Source organism: Elaeis guineensis, chromosome 13 (genome assembly GCF_000442705.2).
Source record: "Elaeis guineensis isolate ETL-2024a chromosome 13, EG11, whole genome shotgun sequence".
Classification (NCBI taxonomy): Eukaryota; Viridiplantae; Streptophyta; class Magnoliopsida; order Arecales; family Arecaceae; genus Elaeis; species Elaeis guineensis.
The window spans coordinates 62,878,834-62,896,333 of NC_026005.2; the positions used below are offsets into that span (position 1 = coordinate 62,878,834).

A 17,500-nucleotide genomic window follows, 5' to 3' on the forward strand; every position below is an offset into this window, starting at 1 on the left:
ACCAAAAACATCACAGTTATGTTGTTTCTTTTTTTTTTAAAAAAAGGTTATCTACACCAGATGTTCATGGTGCAGTTATCTTTACCAACAATTTAACGACACAATGGGGCAAACAATTGTAGCCTCTTTATTCCAACTCAAACATCCAATGCTTACAAGCCATTGCATCCTAGTGTACATTATGGTACATAGCAAGTCTGATAAAGCATTGCCTTAAGAAATTGAACTACATGTACAACTCTTGTACACAGATGTGGAAAGGGCCTAAAAACACAAAGTCTATGCTAAAGTCTGCGAGCTGCAAACTGATTTGACAAGCTAATGGGGCACATGATTACATCTGAAGAAATGCACATATTATTACAAGGCAACTCCAGGCAGGCAGGTGGCTGTTTCTTGTGCCTTATTGTAGTCTACAATGCCAAATAATACAACTTAAACAGTTGTTTCCACGGATATATCTGCAGAGCCAAAAACAGCTTTGAATAGGTCCACGAGTTGTGGACAAAATGCAATTACATTTATGCCTGCAGGAAGCCATTCTCGTTGAGGTATGATATCACTTGCTCGGCCATGGCTACTGGAGAAGGGCATTCCCCAGCTTTTGCTTCTATAGCTATCTGAAAAAAAGGCACTATAAGTTCAGTGCTCCCTATATCAATAGACAAGCTACACTGGTGCATCAAAGGCAAATATAAGCATCACACTGACAAAAACATGGACAGGTGATATTTAAGACATGCATCTGGAAAGATATTTTACACTCCAACTAACATAGGGAACATGCTATGCACATGAAAAGACACATAGATGGCCATAATAAATGAACTCCCATTGTTGGCTAGTGGAAAGCATGAATTTCTGTGATCCCCCACAAGATTGTAGGTTTTCTCTGGCATCATCTCAAATCCCAGTGGGATGTCCTGCCGGATACTAGGATGGGGTACCGTCCTACGTGTCATGACAGGACTGTTCTGCCATTGTTCCAACATCGCGATTCGCATGTCTTGGGACATCCTTCATCCCATGTGTCAAGATAGGGTTTAAAACCTTGCTTAGAGGATGTATTGACTGTATGTGTTGTGGGGTGGAGAGAGAAGCGTAGCCAGTCGCCCATGCCAATAAAATTATGTTACAGTAGATAGACCAAAATGGAGAACTGATTTTTCTGGATATGCAGCGAATACAAGAAGGATCTAATCATGGACCGATATTTTCAAAGGATGAAAGAGAAGAATGACTGGAGCAGTACAATAAAAACAAAAAGCACACCCATGCAAATGACAGCGGTGAAATGAAAAACAAATACTTGATGTTGATGTAGTAAGGGGAGGTTCATTTGTTACCATTTTCAGGTTGAAGATACTAATGCCTGCAGATCCATCTTAAGAAGCCTATGGCCAGGCCACCGTGCAAAACTCTTCATACGTGTGTGACCACAAGTAAACTTACTAATATGTACTTGATTGGCTATCCTTTCCAAACATACTTTAGGAAATTACAATGTGCATTATTTTAAAGAAAAATTGTTAATTATAAAAAGATGTTAAACATAAATGTTGGTGATCAGTTGTTTGTGCTAATCAAATATGCTCGCCAAATCCTTATAAAATAACTTATGAAGCATTAACAATTAAAAACCACTATTCAATTAAGTTTACAAATATTGATTATCTGATGACTTCATTAATATCCATTTAAATTTAAAACTCAGTAGTTCACATGGTTCCATTGTATGCACAACTTTCCAAATCCCAAAAGAATCTTGCCTTTGATCATTGATCTATTTCAAATTGCAGCAACATGATCAACCACCAACTATACTTCAATGTCTCCAGACTATCCTAATAAATATGTTCCTCCTTGGGAATTAATTTATTAACCCAATGCTGAATTTTCTGCACATGGCAGAAGGAAACTTTCTGAACCGATGATGCTGCAAAGATCTGAAATTCTTTATTTTGCATTCTATTTGTTAGATATCATTGTCTTGGCACTAATGGCACCAAACTGCTTGTAGACCTTGAGGACTTTGGATGTTTCCAATCATGAGCCCATGTAAGTCATACATAGACATAACAATGACAAAAAAATTCTCCTTTCAAATCATAAAAACACATCATGACTCACCTCACAGTCCAAGGGTGGCTCATAAGGATCATCTATCCCAGTAAAACCTGCAGTTTCACAAAATAAACTTAGTTCGCTAATGCATATCAGGCAAATAGGCTGTTTCTTTGGAGCCATGCTTGTTACGTTTCTATCACAAAATGAAAGAGAATATACCACTTATCAAGCATCACCTCCAAGACCCCAGATCAACAACCTAATCAATTTCTTATGTGTACCTTTGATCTTTCCTGTGCGTGCAAGTTTGTACAAGCCTTTTGGGTCCCTTGCTTCACAAACTTCTAGTGGAACATTCATGAATACCTGAATAACTTTTGCTTTTTCATAAATCACTCATGCTAGCAGGAATCATCAATAATTTGGATGTTTAAGAATGCTATAGCAGAAGCATTTACCTCAATAAACGTAGAATCTGGCAGTAGAGCACGGCAGCCATCACGATCTCTTCTATATGGAGATATCAAGCTGGCTATGCATATAACACCAGCATCTGCAAAGAGCTTTGCTAATTCCCCTATAAAAGATTGTGGGGGAACTTAGAAATGATTGGTACAACAAAAATATATACTTCTGTATCAATTTCCCTAAGTGCACTGCTCACTTAGAAAGACACCAAGTATTTAAGAAACACAACTAAAGAAGAGATCCTAGAAATAGATCACAAACACAGGTCTCTAAGAGCAACTGGCTGAAAACTTAAGATATACATTAACTAGAAATGCTTTGTGTTTGTTAACACCAAGAAATAACTTAAAAACATTTCCACAAACCCTTACCAACTCTGCGTATATTTTCTGCACGGTCTTCTGCTTTGAAACCAAGATCTCGATTTAGTCCATGTCTAAGATTGTCACCATCAAGAACATACGTCAGGTATCCTCTGCTGTACAACTCACGACTCAGTGCACATGCCAATGTGCTTTTGCCTGAAGCATGGATGTATGATCAAATACAAGAGAAATTGGAAAAGAGGATTTTTTTTTTTCCTTTCTCAGCTTAATTACATCATACATTTCCAACTGCAAAAAATAAGCAGAAATGACCAAAAAGAACCAATAACTCTGCAGATTGTGGCTAAAAGGACACCCATTGACAGACACTTGATCAAGAAAATTCGATCAACTAGGAATCACCATTACATGTCTTTCCAGACATGACCCAATAAGTAAACATCTAACTTACAAAACTGATCATTATTTTCCAAGAATACAGAGAGAGTGCTTGAAAAACTAATTGTGATTGAGCTAGAGTTTTTGTCTAAAACCACATCCTAGGGAAAAATATCACAGATATTTAAAAAAATATTTTGCCGTATCCTGTAACTTTTGATTACAGATCAATGTCTCTTTGATCCCAGCTACAACTCCCTTTTTTTGCCTCCTCTTGCTGCTGAATCTAAGGTTTTAAGATATGTTTCCTACACATTTAGAGAATCATGTGGATAGGGTAGCAAGGAATTTAAGCAGCCCTTGTATGTCACGTATATCTGACCAGAAGAACAGTCAGAAATGAAACACACAAAGGACAAGAGCAATCATGTTTCACAAATCAATATACTAATTCCTGCCAAAACCAATGATGGAAAAACACATTTCAGCAATTTCCATTTCTCTTATTGCGTAGTCCAACCTTTAACATTAGAAGTCGTTTAGAACCAACTTTTGAATAATTTTGTCTAGTTCAATGAGAACTCATAAAGTAGATCCCATTTATTCAAACAAGACATGATAGTTATGCTATGGCCATCTTTAAGCAATGCACAACCAATTGAACTTGAAACATTTGACAGAAAAGTACTAGCATGGTACTATTGAAGGTTCCTAGGGTACACTCAGATTTTGCTTGTGCAAGCAAAAGCACATAGTTAGTATGTTCTGGATCAAGGGTAACGCAGGATCTCCATTAATGCTATGTGCTTAAAGGGGGCGCTATACATGTAATGGTTGGAGGCGAAGTCCAAAATTTTTTAAATCACAGCTAAACTTGGGATGATATGGATGTTGCTAGTGAATAGTAAAATGCAAAAGAATCTGATAGCATTGTAGGTAGCAGGATAAGAATAAAAGAATGACTGAAGAAAAGTTTCTGATAATGTTGTGCCCTCACAGATATTTTAAGTTCAATCACTTTCTCTAGAAACGAACCAAAGCAATTCGATTTTGTTACACTTTTCCACTTTCATCCTGATCTGCTTTCTGTGATGCTCACTCTCATTAATAATGTATCTAAGATTCTAAGGTGTACTCACAACACTCTATTACCATGTTAAATAATAAAAGGTTCATTAGTGCCAAGTACACAATTCTAAAGAAAAATTGATATGAAACAGAACTTCAAAACATTTGATACTGGGTTTCTGTGCTACAAAAAACGTGTCTGGCATATGAAGGAGCACCTTATGCACATATTTGAACAGATATGATTAACTTTCCAGGGTGTCAGAAAACCATCAAAAGAAAGAATATGCTTGGTTATCCTACTTTTGTTCAATAAAAAAAATGTAGTAGAAAAAGAATTTCCCATCAAAATATATAATTATGACCATCTTATCTAAGGATAATTATGTCTAAAACAGATTATCTCATTTATAGAATTGCTACTTGAATTTAGTAGAAAATGGATTTTCTTTAAAAAAAGAGAAGTAAAAAGTCATTCTCCAAACAATGTATCAACCTCTGGAGAAGTTTTGGTAAATTTCTGATAGCTGGGCTATAGAACAAGTTAGGAAAACCTTTATCTTTGATGTCAAACGTCAATATATATCAAATTAATATTAGCCACTCTTACTCGTATATAGCACACAAATTAGTATGATGCAATTCAGTTGATACATGATGGATACATGAAAGAACTGTTAGTGCTTGGTAGATCAAACAATCTGATCATTTTTTTTTTCTAAGATTTGCTTTCACAGTGGTGTCATTTGTTGATAATTTGTGGTTGAAGATGTTACCATCATCTGAAAATTGCCCTCTGTCAACGTTCATGAACAATTGGAATATTTCCGAGGGTTTGTGAAACTTAGGGGACAAAAAAGATTGTAGGATATGAGGTCTCTTAACTAGACAAGCTACCAAATCTAAAATTAGAATATAGTTAGGAGTAGTACACATATCTTAATTGTTCCAAATTCTTTCCATCTGGTGGAAAAGTGTTTTAAATTCACAGAATTATGTATCTTCTCATGCTTGAATTTGCTGCTTCTCAACATAACACAGAGCAACACTATTTTGCCTTGTGCATGAAAAGCATGTGCACAATATGAAGTACTCCAAACTTTGTAATGACAAATAAATTGCTCTTATAGTAAATCAGGTCAAAAGATCATCAACATCACCATCCTCATATCTGGTGCAGTCGCTGTTCTTGCTGAATAGTTTGTACTCTCAGGCACAAATAATTCGTATAGAACAACATTACTCTTCTAGGATTAGTTCAATTAAGAATTGCCTGATCATCAATTAAGTAATGAAGCATGGCATGCTTATAGTTTATGTGTGTTGACTTTTTTCCTCCTAGTGTCATCAGTTGTTATATTAACTCATTAACCCTGACAGGAGCAATTTTTGCATAAACATGTAAAATAGATGGTAAAATTGTAGTAAATAGTTTCACATTCGAGCACCGAAACTCAAAATCACTAAGCAAACAACTTACCCAAAATGAATATGATGAAAAAGCCAGCAATTTAAAAAACACTATGTAACACATATACCACTAACAAGAGAGCCATCAATCTGAGCCATATACTTCACAAGAATAAGAATTGGATCTAACTCCAATTTTCAAACAAGCGGTAAACCGAATTACAGGGCAGCCTAGGTTAGGTAGCCCAGTGGGATCCCTTGGAAAGGAAACCAGGAAAGAACTAATTTAAAAGGTTTGAATGATTACATGTAATATAATGGACATAAAAGTTATATATTATTAAAAAAATACATGCAAGAAAGTGAGATTTAAGGTGCATCATAGCCAAAAACAACATGCACAGAAACAAGAAGACAGAAATAATGCAAATTTAGCTGGAGCTCATCAACGAAGTAAGTACTAACTAAGAAAATCTAGTCAACAAACCTGAACCACTGAGACCTGTGATCCATATTACACATCCCTTCTGCTTGAGCAACTTCTGCCTTTCGAGCTTCCCAACCGGACATTCATGCCATACAATGTTTGTTGAATTCCCAACAGTAGACATCACAGCATTCTTTTTCCCTTGATCCATGAAGAACAAAAAGCTTGAAGTTCAATGTGAAAGTACAAACTGGTCAAAATTGAGCAAGAAAAGTGGTCAAGATTCTAAAAAAATTCCAACAACATAAACTCCTTTACTTCCAATAATTATTTAATTGATATTATTGACTACAAACTACATCAGTAGTCATTCTCTTCATCTTTATCTTTTATTGTTATGACCCAAGCCCAAAGCCAATTAAGAAGACCCAAGCCCAAGCCCAAAGCCAATTAAGAAGACCCAAGCCCAAGCCCAATTTGAGAGGTTAATTATGATGATTATGATCTGACCTGTCTTAAGTAAGTTTATAACTTTATTAAGGATAAGTTATCATCTCAAATTTGTCATAGGTCAATATGCCTCCACGACGAATGAAGAATACTCAAGGAGCGGTAGGAGGGACATCAAATCCACTTGGTGATAACACTCCCCATTTGAATAGTGGCACATCTCAGCAGGAGGAAATCATTGACCTTACTGGAAATACTCCGACAGTATAGGAAGAGCCGAACATGACTCAACTAATGCAAACTCTGATCGGAGTAGTTCAAACACAGCAACAGTTACTTCAACAACAACATGCACAGCTACGTCAGCATCCTCCACCGACACCTGGATATGGAGAACATCCGATGCAGAGAAACAACATCGTCGAGTTTAAAAAGCTAGCTTCTCCAGCCTTCAAAGGGACCATCGAGCCATTGGAAGCTGACAACTGGATTATGGAGATGGAGAAGGCATTCACCGTGCAAGAATGCCACGATGATGAGAAGATCCGCTACACAGCATATCTGTTACAAGGTCAGGCATACAACTGGTGGCATATACTTAAACAAAAATATGAACACAATAGGATACCACTCACTTGGGAGAGATTTTGAAATGAATTCTTTGACAAGTACTTTCCTCGAAGTGTCAGAATACAGAAAGAGCAAGAGTTCATTCATCTGAAACAGAGGAACAGATTGTAGAGTATGAAGCTAAATTCACGGAGTTAGCCAAGTTCGTTCCAAGATTAGTTGAAATTGAGCAAGATAGAGTATATAAATTTGAAATGGGACTGAAGACGAAAATTAGAAAACAAGTTGTACCCTATAAGTTAACTACTTATGCCTCAGTTGTAAATAAAGCTCTAATAACTGAGAGGGAAGTTAATGAAGCACATGCCGAGAGAGAACGGAATCAGAAGAAGAAAAATAGATTTGGTGGAACTCAAGAACGAAATCAGAACAATAAGGATCCAGTAAAGAAGCCAGCAAATGATAAGAATCGTGAGAATGAGACGGCTAGATGTTCGAGATGTGGCCGAAGAGAGCATGAGTCTTCTAATTGCCCATAGAATACTGGTTCTTGTTTTAGCTGTAGACAGAAGGGACACAAAATTGCAGATTGCCCCCAGAAGAATGAGAATAGATCCACACAAACAAAGGATGGAAGTCAAAAGTCGAAAACTCAAGGAAAGATCTATGCACTCACACTTCAGGATGCTCAGGCCTCTAATGCTGTGGTGACAGATATCATTTCTGTATCTGATATTTATGCTTCAGTTTTGTTTGATTCTAGTGCTACACACCTTTATATCCACTACTTTTATTAGACAACATGATATAGTATGTGAACCTATGAAAAACTAAATTATATGTTGAGACATCAGTAGGTAGTATTTTGAGAACTGAAAGTATGTGCAAGTCATGTAGTATCAGAATAGGAGAAAGAGAATTACCGACAGATTTGGTGGTTCTAGATATGCATGATTTTAATGTCATTCTAGAAATGGATTGACTTGCTACTTATCATGCCTCTGTGGATTGTCATGGAAAGAGAGTGAACTTTCAAATATCGGGAGAATTAGCATTCAGTTTTGATGGAAGTACATGAACCACCCCTCCATGTATTATTTCATTTGTGCAAAGTAGACAGATACTAAGAAAGGAATGTAGAGGTTATCTAGTATCAATAAAGAATACAGAACATGATGAATTGAGGTTACAGGATATTTCTATCATAAATAAATTTTCGGATGTATTCATTGAAGATTTACCTGAACTACCACCGGACAGAGAAATTGAATTTATCATTGAGTTGGCACCCAATACCGGTCCGATTTCTAAAGCTCCTTATCGAATGGCCCCCATGGAGTTGAAGGAGTTAAAAGATCAATTACAAGATTTATTGGATAAAGGTTTTATAAGACCTAGTGTGTCTCCTTGGGGAGCTCCAGTCTTGTTTGTTAAAAAGAAAGATGGTAGTATGAGGTTTGTTATCGACTATAGAGAGTTGAATAAGAACACTATCAGAAATAAGTATCCTCTACCTCGAATCGATGATTTGTTTGATCAGCTGCAAGGTGCACAAGTTTTTTCTAAAATTGATCTTCGTTCAGGATATCATCAGTTAAAAATCAAAGCAGAGGACATACCAAAGACTGCATTTAGAACTCGTTATGGACATTATGAATTTCTAGTGATGTCATTTGGGTTAACCAATGCTCCAACGGCCTTCATGAATTTAATGAATAGAATATTCAAATCCTATCTTGATAAGTTTGTTGTCGTATTTATTAATGATATCTTGATATATTCAAGAAGCAAATTGGAGCATGAAAAATATTTACAATGTGTACTACAAATATTGAGGAAAGAAAGGCTTTATGCCAAATTAAAAAAGTGTGAATTTTGGTTGGACAAAATAGTCTTTTTAGGACACATCGTATATAAAGATGGAATTTCTGTGGATCCAACAAAAGTGGAAGCTGTGATGCAGTGGAACAGACCTACAAATATTTTCAAGATTTGGAGCTTTCTGAGAATGGCAAGATATTATAGACGATTTGTCGAAGGATTCTTCCACATAGCTGTACCTTTGACTCGTCTTACTCAGAAAGGGATTAAATTCGAGTGGATCGAAGATTGTGAACAGAGTTTTCAAGAGTTAAAACAACGATTAGTTTCAGCCCTTATCCTTACTATACCAACAGAAAATGAAGGATTCACAATATATAGTGATGCATCTAAAAAGGGACTTGACTGTGTATTGATGCAACATGGTAAGATAGTGGCTTACGTCTCAAGACAATTGAAATCATACGAACAGAATTATCCGACACATGATTTGGAGTTGGCTGCAGTGATTTTTGCCCTAAAAATTTGGAGACATCATTTATACGATGCGCAGTGTGAAGTGTTTACTGATCATAAGAGTTTGAAGTATATTTTTATGCATAAGAAATTAAACATGAGACAGAGAAGGTGGTTAGAACTGTTGAAAGATTATGATTTAACAATTCATTATCATCCCGGAAAAGCTAATGTTGTCGTTGATGCCCTTAGTAGAAAATTCATGAAAAATTTGGCTATTTTAATCATGCATCAAAGTCAATTATTGAAGGATATAAGAAAACTGGAATTAGACATTCGAGTATATGACTCAACAGTACGATTAGCCAACATGAGGATTCAGCCAACACTCATTGAAAGAATTATAGTCGTCCAAAATGGTGATCCATAATTAACAAAAATAAGGGATTCAGTGGAAGTTGGTGTTAATCTAAATTCAAGATACATAATGATGGTTCGTTGAGGTTCGAAAATAGAATTTGCATACCCAATGATTCAGTACTCAAACAAGAAATATTTCAGGAAGCCCATCAGACCGGTTATACAATTCATCCGGGAGGTACTAAGATGTATAGAGATTTAAAGAAAATGTACTGGTGGAATAATATGAAGAGAGAGATCGCTCAATTTGTGGCTCAATATTTGGTGTGTCAACAAGTTAAAGCTGAACATCAGAAACCTGTAGGATTACTTCAACCTCTCGATATTCCAGTATGAAAGTGGGAACATATCACTATGGATTTTGTAACTGGACTACCTAAGACTCCAAGTAAAAATGATACAGCCTGGGTGATTGTGGATCGATTGACAAAGTCTGCACACTTTCTACCAATTAGAGTTGGATTCACTTTGGAAAGACTAGCAAAATTATATATGAAAGAAATTGTAAGGCTACATGGAATTTCAGTGACCATTGTATCGGATCGAGACACCAGATTTGTATCACAGTTTTGAAAAAGCTTACACAAGGTATTAGGAACAAAGTTGAACTTTAATACAGTCTTTCATCCACAGACTGATGGCCAGTCAGAGAGAACTATTCAGATCTTAGAAGATATGTTGAGAACTTGTATTTTAGATATGAAAAGTTCATGGGATGAGCATCTACCTTTGATTGAGTTCACTTATAATAATAGTTATCAGGTTAGCATTGGTTTGGCACCTTATGAAGCATTATATGGTAGAAGATGTCGATCACCAATTCACTAGGATGATGTTGGTGAGCGAAGAATATTGGGTCCCGAACTTATTCAACAAGCAGTCGAGAAGATTCAATTAATTAAAGAACGACTTCGGACAGCACAAAGCAGATAGAAAAATTATGCAGATAACAGGAGACGGAAATTAGAATTTCAAATTGGTGACAATGTATTTCTCAAAGTGTCTCCTTCAAAAAGAATCTCAAGATTTGGCATTCGTGGCAAATTGAATCTTAGATATGTGGGTCCGTTCGAGATTTTGAAAAGAATTGGTGAGGTGGCTTATAGACTTGCCTTACCACCTTCACTTGTCGGAGTACATGATGTTTTTCATGTTTCTATGTTGAAGAAATATTTACCAGACCCAAGTCACATCGTAGAACTTGAACCATTGCAAGCTAGAAAAGATCTATCATATGAAGAATATCCTGTACGGATCATGGACCGTAAAGAACAAGTGCTGAGACGTCGCAACATTCCTCATGTCAAGGTACAGTGGAGTCGACATTCGGAAAGAGAAGCTACTTGGGAACCGAGGAAGAAATGAAGCAAAAATATCCCCAGCTCTTCGAGACCACATGTATGACAAATTTCGAGGACAAAATTTCTTTTAGGGGTGAAGAATGTCATGACCCAAGTCCAAAGCCAATTAAGAAGACCCAAGCCCAAGCCCAATTAAAAAAAAAGAAAATAGAGAAATCGGGAAGACGACTCTCGATAGGAGTCTTCTTCTCCGATGAGCCACCGTGGATCGGGAGTCCTAGGACCACTAGAGGTCCTAGGGCTCTCTATAAAAAGATCTTCTCCCTTCCTAAGAACCCCCACCGGTCTTTCTCCCTCTCTTCCTCCCTGATTTCTCCGATTGAAGCCGCGGCCCATTGATTCGTGCTCGCCGCGATTTCTCGCCGGCGGAATCATCGGAGGCTGAGGTAAGCCTTCTTCCTCTTCCTCTCTTCTCTCTCCTTCTTCCCGTGCCTCTGTGCACGACTGCCAGTGACAGTGTCGCCGAATTTCATCGGAGAAGGGACCCCTCTGTTTGGCCTCTTCTTCTCTTTGATTTTCCGACGCCGGCGATCACTGCCGACCGCTGGCCTTGGCCTCTTCGAACTCGAGAGAGTTGCCCCCTGCCGTCGGCCTTCGTCGTGCCCGCTGCGGTCCGGACAACCGATCAAAGGGAGGGAACGGTCGGTCCCCTGTTTCGGCCAAGGAAGAACACGAAAAGAGAAGAAAAGAAAAAAAGAAGGAAAAAAGAAAAAAAAAAGAAAAGAAAAAAAAGAAGGAAAAAGAAAAAGAGAAGAAAAAAAAAGAAGGAAAAAGAGAAAAAAAAGGAAAAAGAAAAAAAAAGGGAGAGAGAGACTTTCTCTCTCTGCTCTCTCTCTCTTGAATTTTTTTTATGATTGATGGATTTTAAAAATAATAATAATAATAATAATAATAATAATAATAATAATAATATAAAAAAAATTTTCATGGATCAATCCAAAAATCCTGGATGCTGTCATCTAGTCGATCCATGTGAGGATATTGGATTTTAAAAAAAATTATTTTTTTATTTGATGAAATTTTGATCAAAAATATGATATTTGACGTACCAGGTTCAGAGAAAGATTTTCAAGATTTCTAAGATTCCTAGTTTGGATTTTTTTGAGGTAAGTAGTATTTTATTTTTATTGAATTTATCTGATAAATTATAAATTTGAATTATATAAATTTATGACATGCTTGTGATTGAAAATATTTGTTGAAATTAATTATGATTGAAAATAATTGTTGAAAATTTTTTATGATTGAAGATATTTGTTGAAAATTATTACGATGATGTATAATCATAAAGAATGATATAATTGATTGACTCGAATATCATTTATTTATATCGAAATAATATATGAATTGAAAGATGATTTGAATTGACAACCTGGCTATATAAAGGACCCCGCCAATGGGGGCATATACGTTATCAAATGATTTGTCCTGAGAATTTATGTCGCCAGCGAGACCAACGACATGTTACTAGAGAGACCAGCGACAAACCGCCAGCAAGACCAGCGGTTCCGAAGGACTCGAAGGACTTTGCTGTCAAATGATTCGCAGCCTACCGTAAGAAGATACGCGGTATTATGATCCTGCCACAGAAAAAATGTGGTCATAGTTCATGGTTGGTAAGAAGAATTTAAGAAATTTGATGAATTTAAGATGATAAGCATAATTTGAAATTATGATGAATTGAAATTTTATATATCATTGATAGTGTGATGAATTAAATTATGAATTCATGAATTTACATATTGATTATGTTATTATCAGTAAACTGATATGTACAGTATTCTTGTCTGATTTATTCAGTTAAAGGTATACACTGCTTACTGGGCTATTTAGCTTACGATAAGTTTTATATTTTTTCTTTACAGATCCAAAAAATTAGCATGATGCGGAATTTCGGTTGGGAGAGCGATTAGAGATGGAGTTAGCTTATTTGATTTAGGATTTTCTCAAAATTGATGCAAGACTTTTATTTTAAGTGTTGACTTTGTCAGACAATTATTTTTTCTTTTGACACTGAATTTTGATTTGTTATTTGAACTAAGATTTAATCATTAAAATTGAAAATTTATTTAACTTTATGTGTATGATATCATGATGAGATGTCTTGCATATTTATGAGAAAAGTTTCTTATAAGTATGCGACGGTTGCCATGACCTTCGATTCATAATTTCGGATCGGGAGCGTGATATTTATGTTCTCTTGTACTTGCAATCCTCTAGCATCTGGGAACTACTTGGCCTGCATCCCCATCTGCCCTAATAAATTATTTGGCTGGGTGAAAGATATCAGATCAAGTATAAAGGAAAAGTACAAAATGAAAGACATCTTTAAGCCCATTTCACTACCATCCCCCGTGTCAAGGTCCCACCAACCCATAAAGATGGTCCCAATTCCAAACGAGGCAAAAAAGCCATCAAAAGTCCCCCGGACCAGCCAAAGAGGAGTCACCATGAAAAAGACGAAAAGATCCATCATCTCGTCCGACAAAAGTGAACCTTTTGGTCACATCCACAAAGCCCTCAAAGCTCAAACAGTACCCCTCCCAAGTATTCAAGCCAATTCAAATTAAAAAATTTGGACAAATTTAACCAAATGCAGCACTAAGTCTACCAATCCACTCAAAATCACAAACAGAAAAAGAGAGACTGGAAGCTACCAAAAATTTCAGAAACTACGAACCCTTATTGAAGGAAGAAACTTCAAGAACCAATCTTTCATCACTCCCAGCCCAAGTGAAACGTAAAATTCGGCGAAACTAAACGGAACGCAGAGTACTCCAATATTTCGCACACTAATAGCAATCCTTGTAGGGAAAAGTGAACAAGCTACCTGAGACGGAGCCATTGGAGGCTCCGGCGGAGGCGATCTCGACGGTCTCGGTGATCTCTTTGCCCACGGCGAGGATCGGGGGAGGGGGCGGGGTCGGGCGGGGACCAACCCAATGGTCCGTCGCCACCGCCCGACGTTGTCCAGCGGAGCGGAGATCCCCACCCTGGGCGTCGGAGGTGGCGGCCGGATGGAGGGCGGCATGGCGAGGGAGGGCATCTCCTCACGGGTCGCCGGTGAGCGCGGGGAGGGAAAGAGGGCGCGTTCCCCGGTCTGCGGCGGCTACAAATGGGAACGAGGCGGACCGCAGGCGGAGCATCGAGATCCGTGTCGCCGAATTATGCGGATTTCCTTCCAATTTTTATGAGTATTTCTTTAGCTTGGTCTAGATTTGGTTTTGCTTTTAAAAGCAAATTAACGAACTAATGGTTTCAAAGAAAGGGGGAGGGTGGCACTGCTCCGATGCAATGGCGTGGGAAAACAACAAATGGAGGGAGAGATTTATAGAGAGAGCAACGGCCACGCGGTGGCGTTGGGTGGCGACTCCACACAATGCGAGAGAGAGTAGCGATGGACTGTAGTGGCAGTTGTGACGTGTGGATGTTTTTAATGCGCAAGGACACCTTGCACCAAAGATTTCAGAAAAAAAATTGGATATGGTATTTTTTCTTTTGGAGATCCAGGCACGCTTCATGTCACAAGAGGATATTATATTCTTAGATGTAAAAAAGAGGATAAATATTGAATGTTGTGATCCCACAAAGACAGCACTAGTAAATGTACAATGATGGGTGTGGGTGAGGATCGTGGGGTTGGTGTGTAAGGTATTGCAAGGTTTTGTATTTATTTTTATATTCGTAACTTTGTTTTTGATAAGTATTTGAGACACTATTAGAGATGAGAACTGAAGAAAGAAAATGTGGTAGAGGGACCTCAGGCTGTGATATTTTGTGGGAAGAAACATAACACCATCGTCGAAAGGCCCACAAGTGCATCTTTTTGACACGTTTCTTTGTGTAAGAAGATCGTTTTCCAAAATTTTTCTTGTAAACTTTGTCATTATATCACTTTTTCTTTGGGGGTTGGGGCCGGATTGAATTTGTCATCACATCAATGAAGGGATTAGATATAGTTTTAAGAAAAAAGAAAAGGAAAAAAAAAAAAAAAAGAGTAATTAGAAGCAGCTTGCAAGCTGTGGCTAGGGCCATGATAGGTGTTCGTTTGCTGAAATGCCCCAGAGCAGAGCTGGAGCATCAAAAAAAAGGCGTGGTAGATCCGCTGTTAATTCTGGGACTGGGAATTTTCTAGCTTTTGCTGGTTGAACAGTATTGCATCTTTATACAAAGCTACATACATTTGTTTCAATTGCATAGTCTGCGCATTAACCTTTGTGGACTATGTACATGATATGATGGTAACATTTCGCCATGCATATAAAAAATATTGCACAGTTTTATAGAGCACTTGAACAGCTGCAAAAATAAATTTAGCCATGTGACTAAAATAGGAGGGAAGAAAGTATATTTATTTCAGTGTATAAATTAATATCATTTATCTCATAGTTGTATATGTTAATTGTGCACATTAACCCTCATGAACGACATCTGCAGTTCAACTGATGTTGTGCAATTTGGCAAGTTTCCATTTACAAAATTTGAAAACTCGTACAACACTAAAACTACAAAAAGAAAAAACTCTGTATAAATGAATATTCATGAAACCACAATGAAGATCATGCATGAAGGTTAGCATGCACAGTCAAGATGTAAAAATTCACAATAATTAATACTAATTTACATAATATAATATATAATTGTGCAATTCTAGTATTGGTTGCTTACGTGGCCTTCTTTTCTTGGCTAACAATTGCTATAAATGTACTCAAGTTTTAAATAAGTGTAAGTAGCCCTTGATAAAATTGCATAGATTTTCTATTAAAATTAATGAGCATAGATAATTTAGTTCAATGTGCAATCAAAACAAACCTAGTGCATAGCTTGTAGATAAAGATGTACAATATTTGTGTAACTGCAAATGTTGACTATCAAGGTTAATGTGCAAGAGTTGGTATAAAGATATGCTAAACAATGAAAGGGATTTAAACTCGTATCATACCCTAGTTCTAATATCATGTTAATTAACAAAATGACACGTAAAACTATTCATAGATCAATAAAAGTGAAAGTAAATTAATGAATTTTTAAAAGCAATTTGATGATTCCAAAGGAGTCAGTAGAGAGAAAAAGATGCTTAATTAGCATGGTTCATCCATCTGGACACATATAGGATGTCTATAATAGACTGGCCAACCTTTTATTTATTTCTTTAATTTTACTGAGATCTTTGTTGTTAAGAATTTATACTTAACAGACAACTAATAGAAAATGTTAAACTTTAAAACGAACCATACTTTTCTGCAAATAGAGATACCAACCGGCTTCATAACCATAAAAGTAATGGAAGTTAGCCAACCTTCTAAGTGTAACCAAAATCATGACATTTCTCTTGAAAATACACGTGCTCACATGCACATATGTAGAGAGGAAAAAAAAAATAGTCCTTTCCTTTTATTTTAGCATAAGAGGGGATCCTAAGCATCCATCAAATATTCTCTTAGGTATTGCAATATTTTATATGTCAAGTTTTCATCATTTAAACATGCATGTGTGCGCACAAACACACGCATGGTCTCTAATTTGAAAAATCTAAGCACCATCCTAAGTTTCTCAAAAATAGATATTGTTGTTATCACCTTTGCTAAATATAAGTTTTAAGTAATGATTAGGGCCACAAATCGTTAGGGTTGGATGGGACATGCTTGCCATTGTCCGTATTATGGAGTTGAACCACCTCAACCATTATCCTCGGATCTCATCCTTGGAGATACTTTTTGGTTCGACTGAGGCATTGAGGTTAACTCCAAACTGTTAGAATTTTTGAAGGAAAAATTCAAAATTCTCTTTCCTTCGAAGTTCTCTATAGGTCTTATCTTATTTTAGTCCTATATTAGAAAGGGAGAATTTATTTTTGATGCTCATAAACCATCTTTTTTTCTCCTCCTAATTGCTTGGGAGGCTTTAGGAGGATGTGGATTTTCTATTTCACACGTGCATGCTGGCTTGGCTCGCACACACGAATTGCGGCATGATGGGTGCGATGATAGCAAACTACTTTATTTTTTTATCATATTTGTATATTATCTTTTATTATTTTATTTTATTTTTTAACATATTTCTTTGATCGGTTGCTTCGCTTCTCTTCGCGATCAAATGGTCAAATGATTGTTTATCCCAAATACTGTAGTTTTCATTGATCGATGGCCTTCCTTTAGATCCATCGATCGAACAGTTGTCTGTAGGTGCCTACTCGTGGTCTATAAAAAACTATGAGTTCTAGCCTTTGGGGCATCTAAAAATCTATGACCTTTTTCTTTATTTCTTCTCTGAGATCT

At 36.8% G+C, this 17,500-nt stretch overlaps 2 protein-coding genes across 2 annotated transcripts in view; one reads left to right on the forward strand and one right to left on the reverse strand.

The window, feature by feature from the left end:
• LOC140853143 (uncharacterized) overlaps window positions 1-122 on the forward strand; it is an 11,611-nt gene extending 11,489 nt beyond the window's left edge. Inside the window, exon 4 of the mRNA XM_073247236.1 lies at window positions 47-122. Within this exon, the coding sequence (XP_073103337.1) occupies window positions 47-122 (76 nt within the window). The remainder of the gene's footprint in view (window positions 1-46) is intronic.
• LOC105060687 (adenylyl-sulfate kinase 3) lies at window positions 105-14,720 on the reverse strand. The gene is given in 8 exon segments (XM_010944488.3): window positions 105-620; window positions 2,131-2,177; window positions 2,349-2,433; window positions 2,526-2,644; window positions 2,907-3,056; window positions 6,205-6,345; window positions 14,053-14,142; window positions 14,145-14,720. Coding segments are annotated over 8 exon segments (855 nt in total). The 5' UTR covers window positions 14,269-14,720; the 3' UTR covers window positions 105-521.
• Window positions 14,721-17,500: the final 2,780 nt, after the last annotated feature.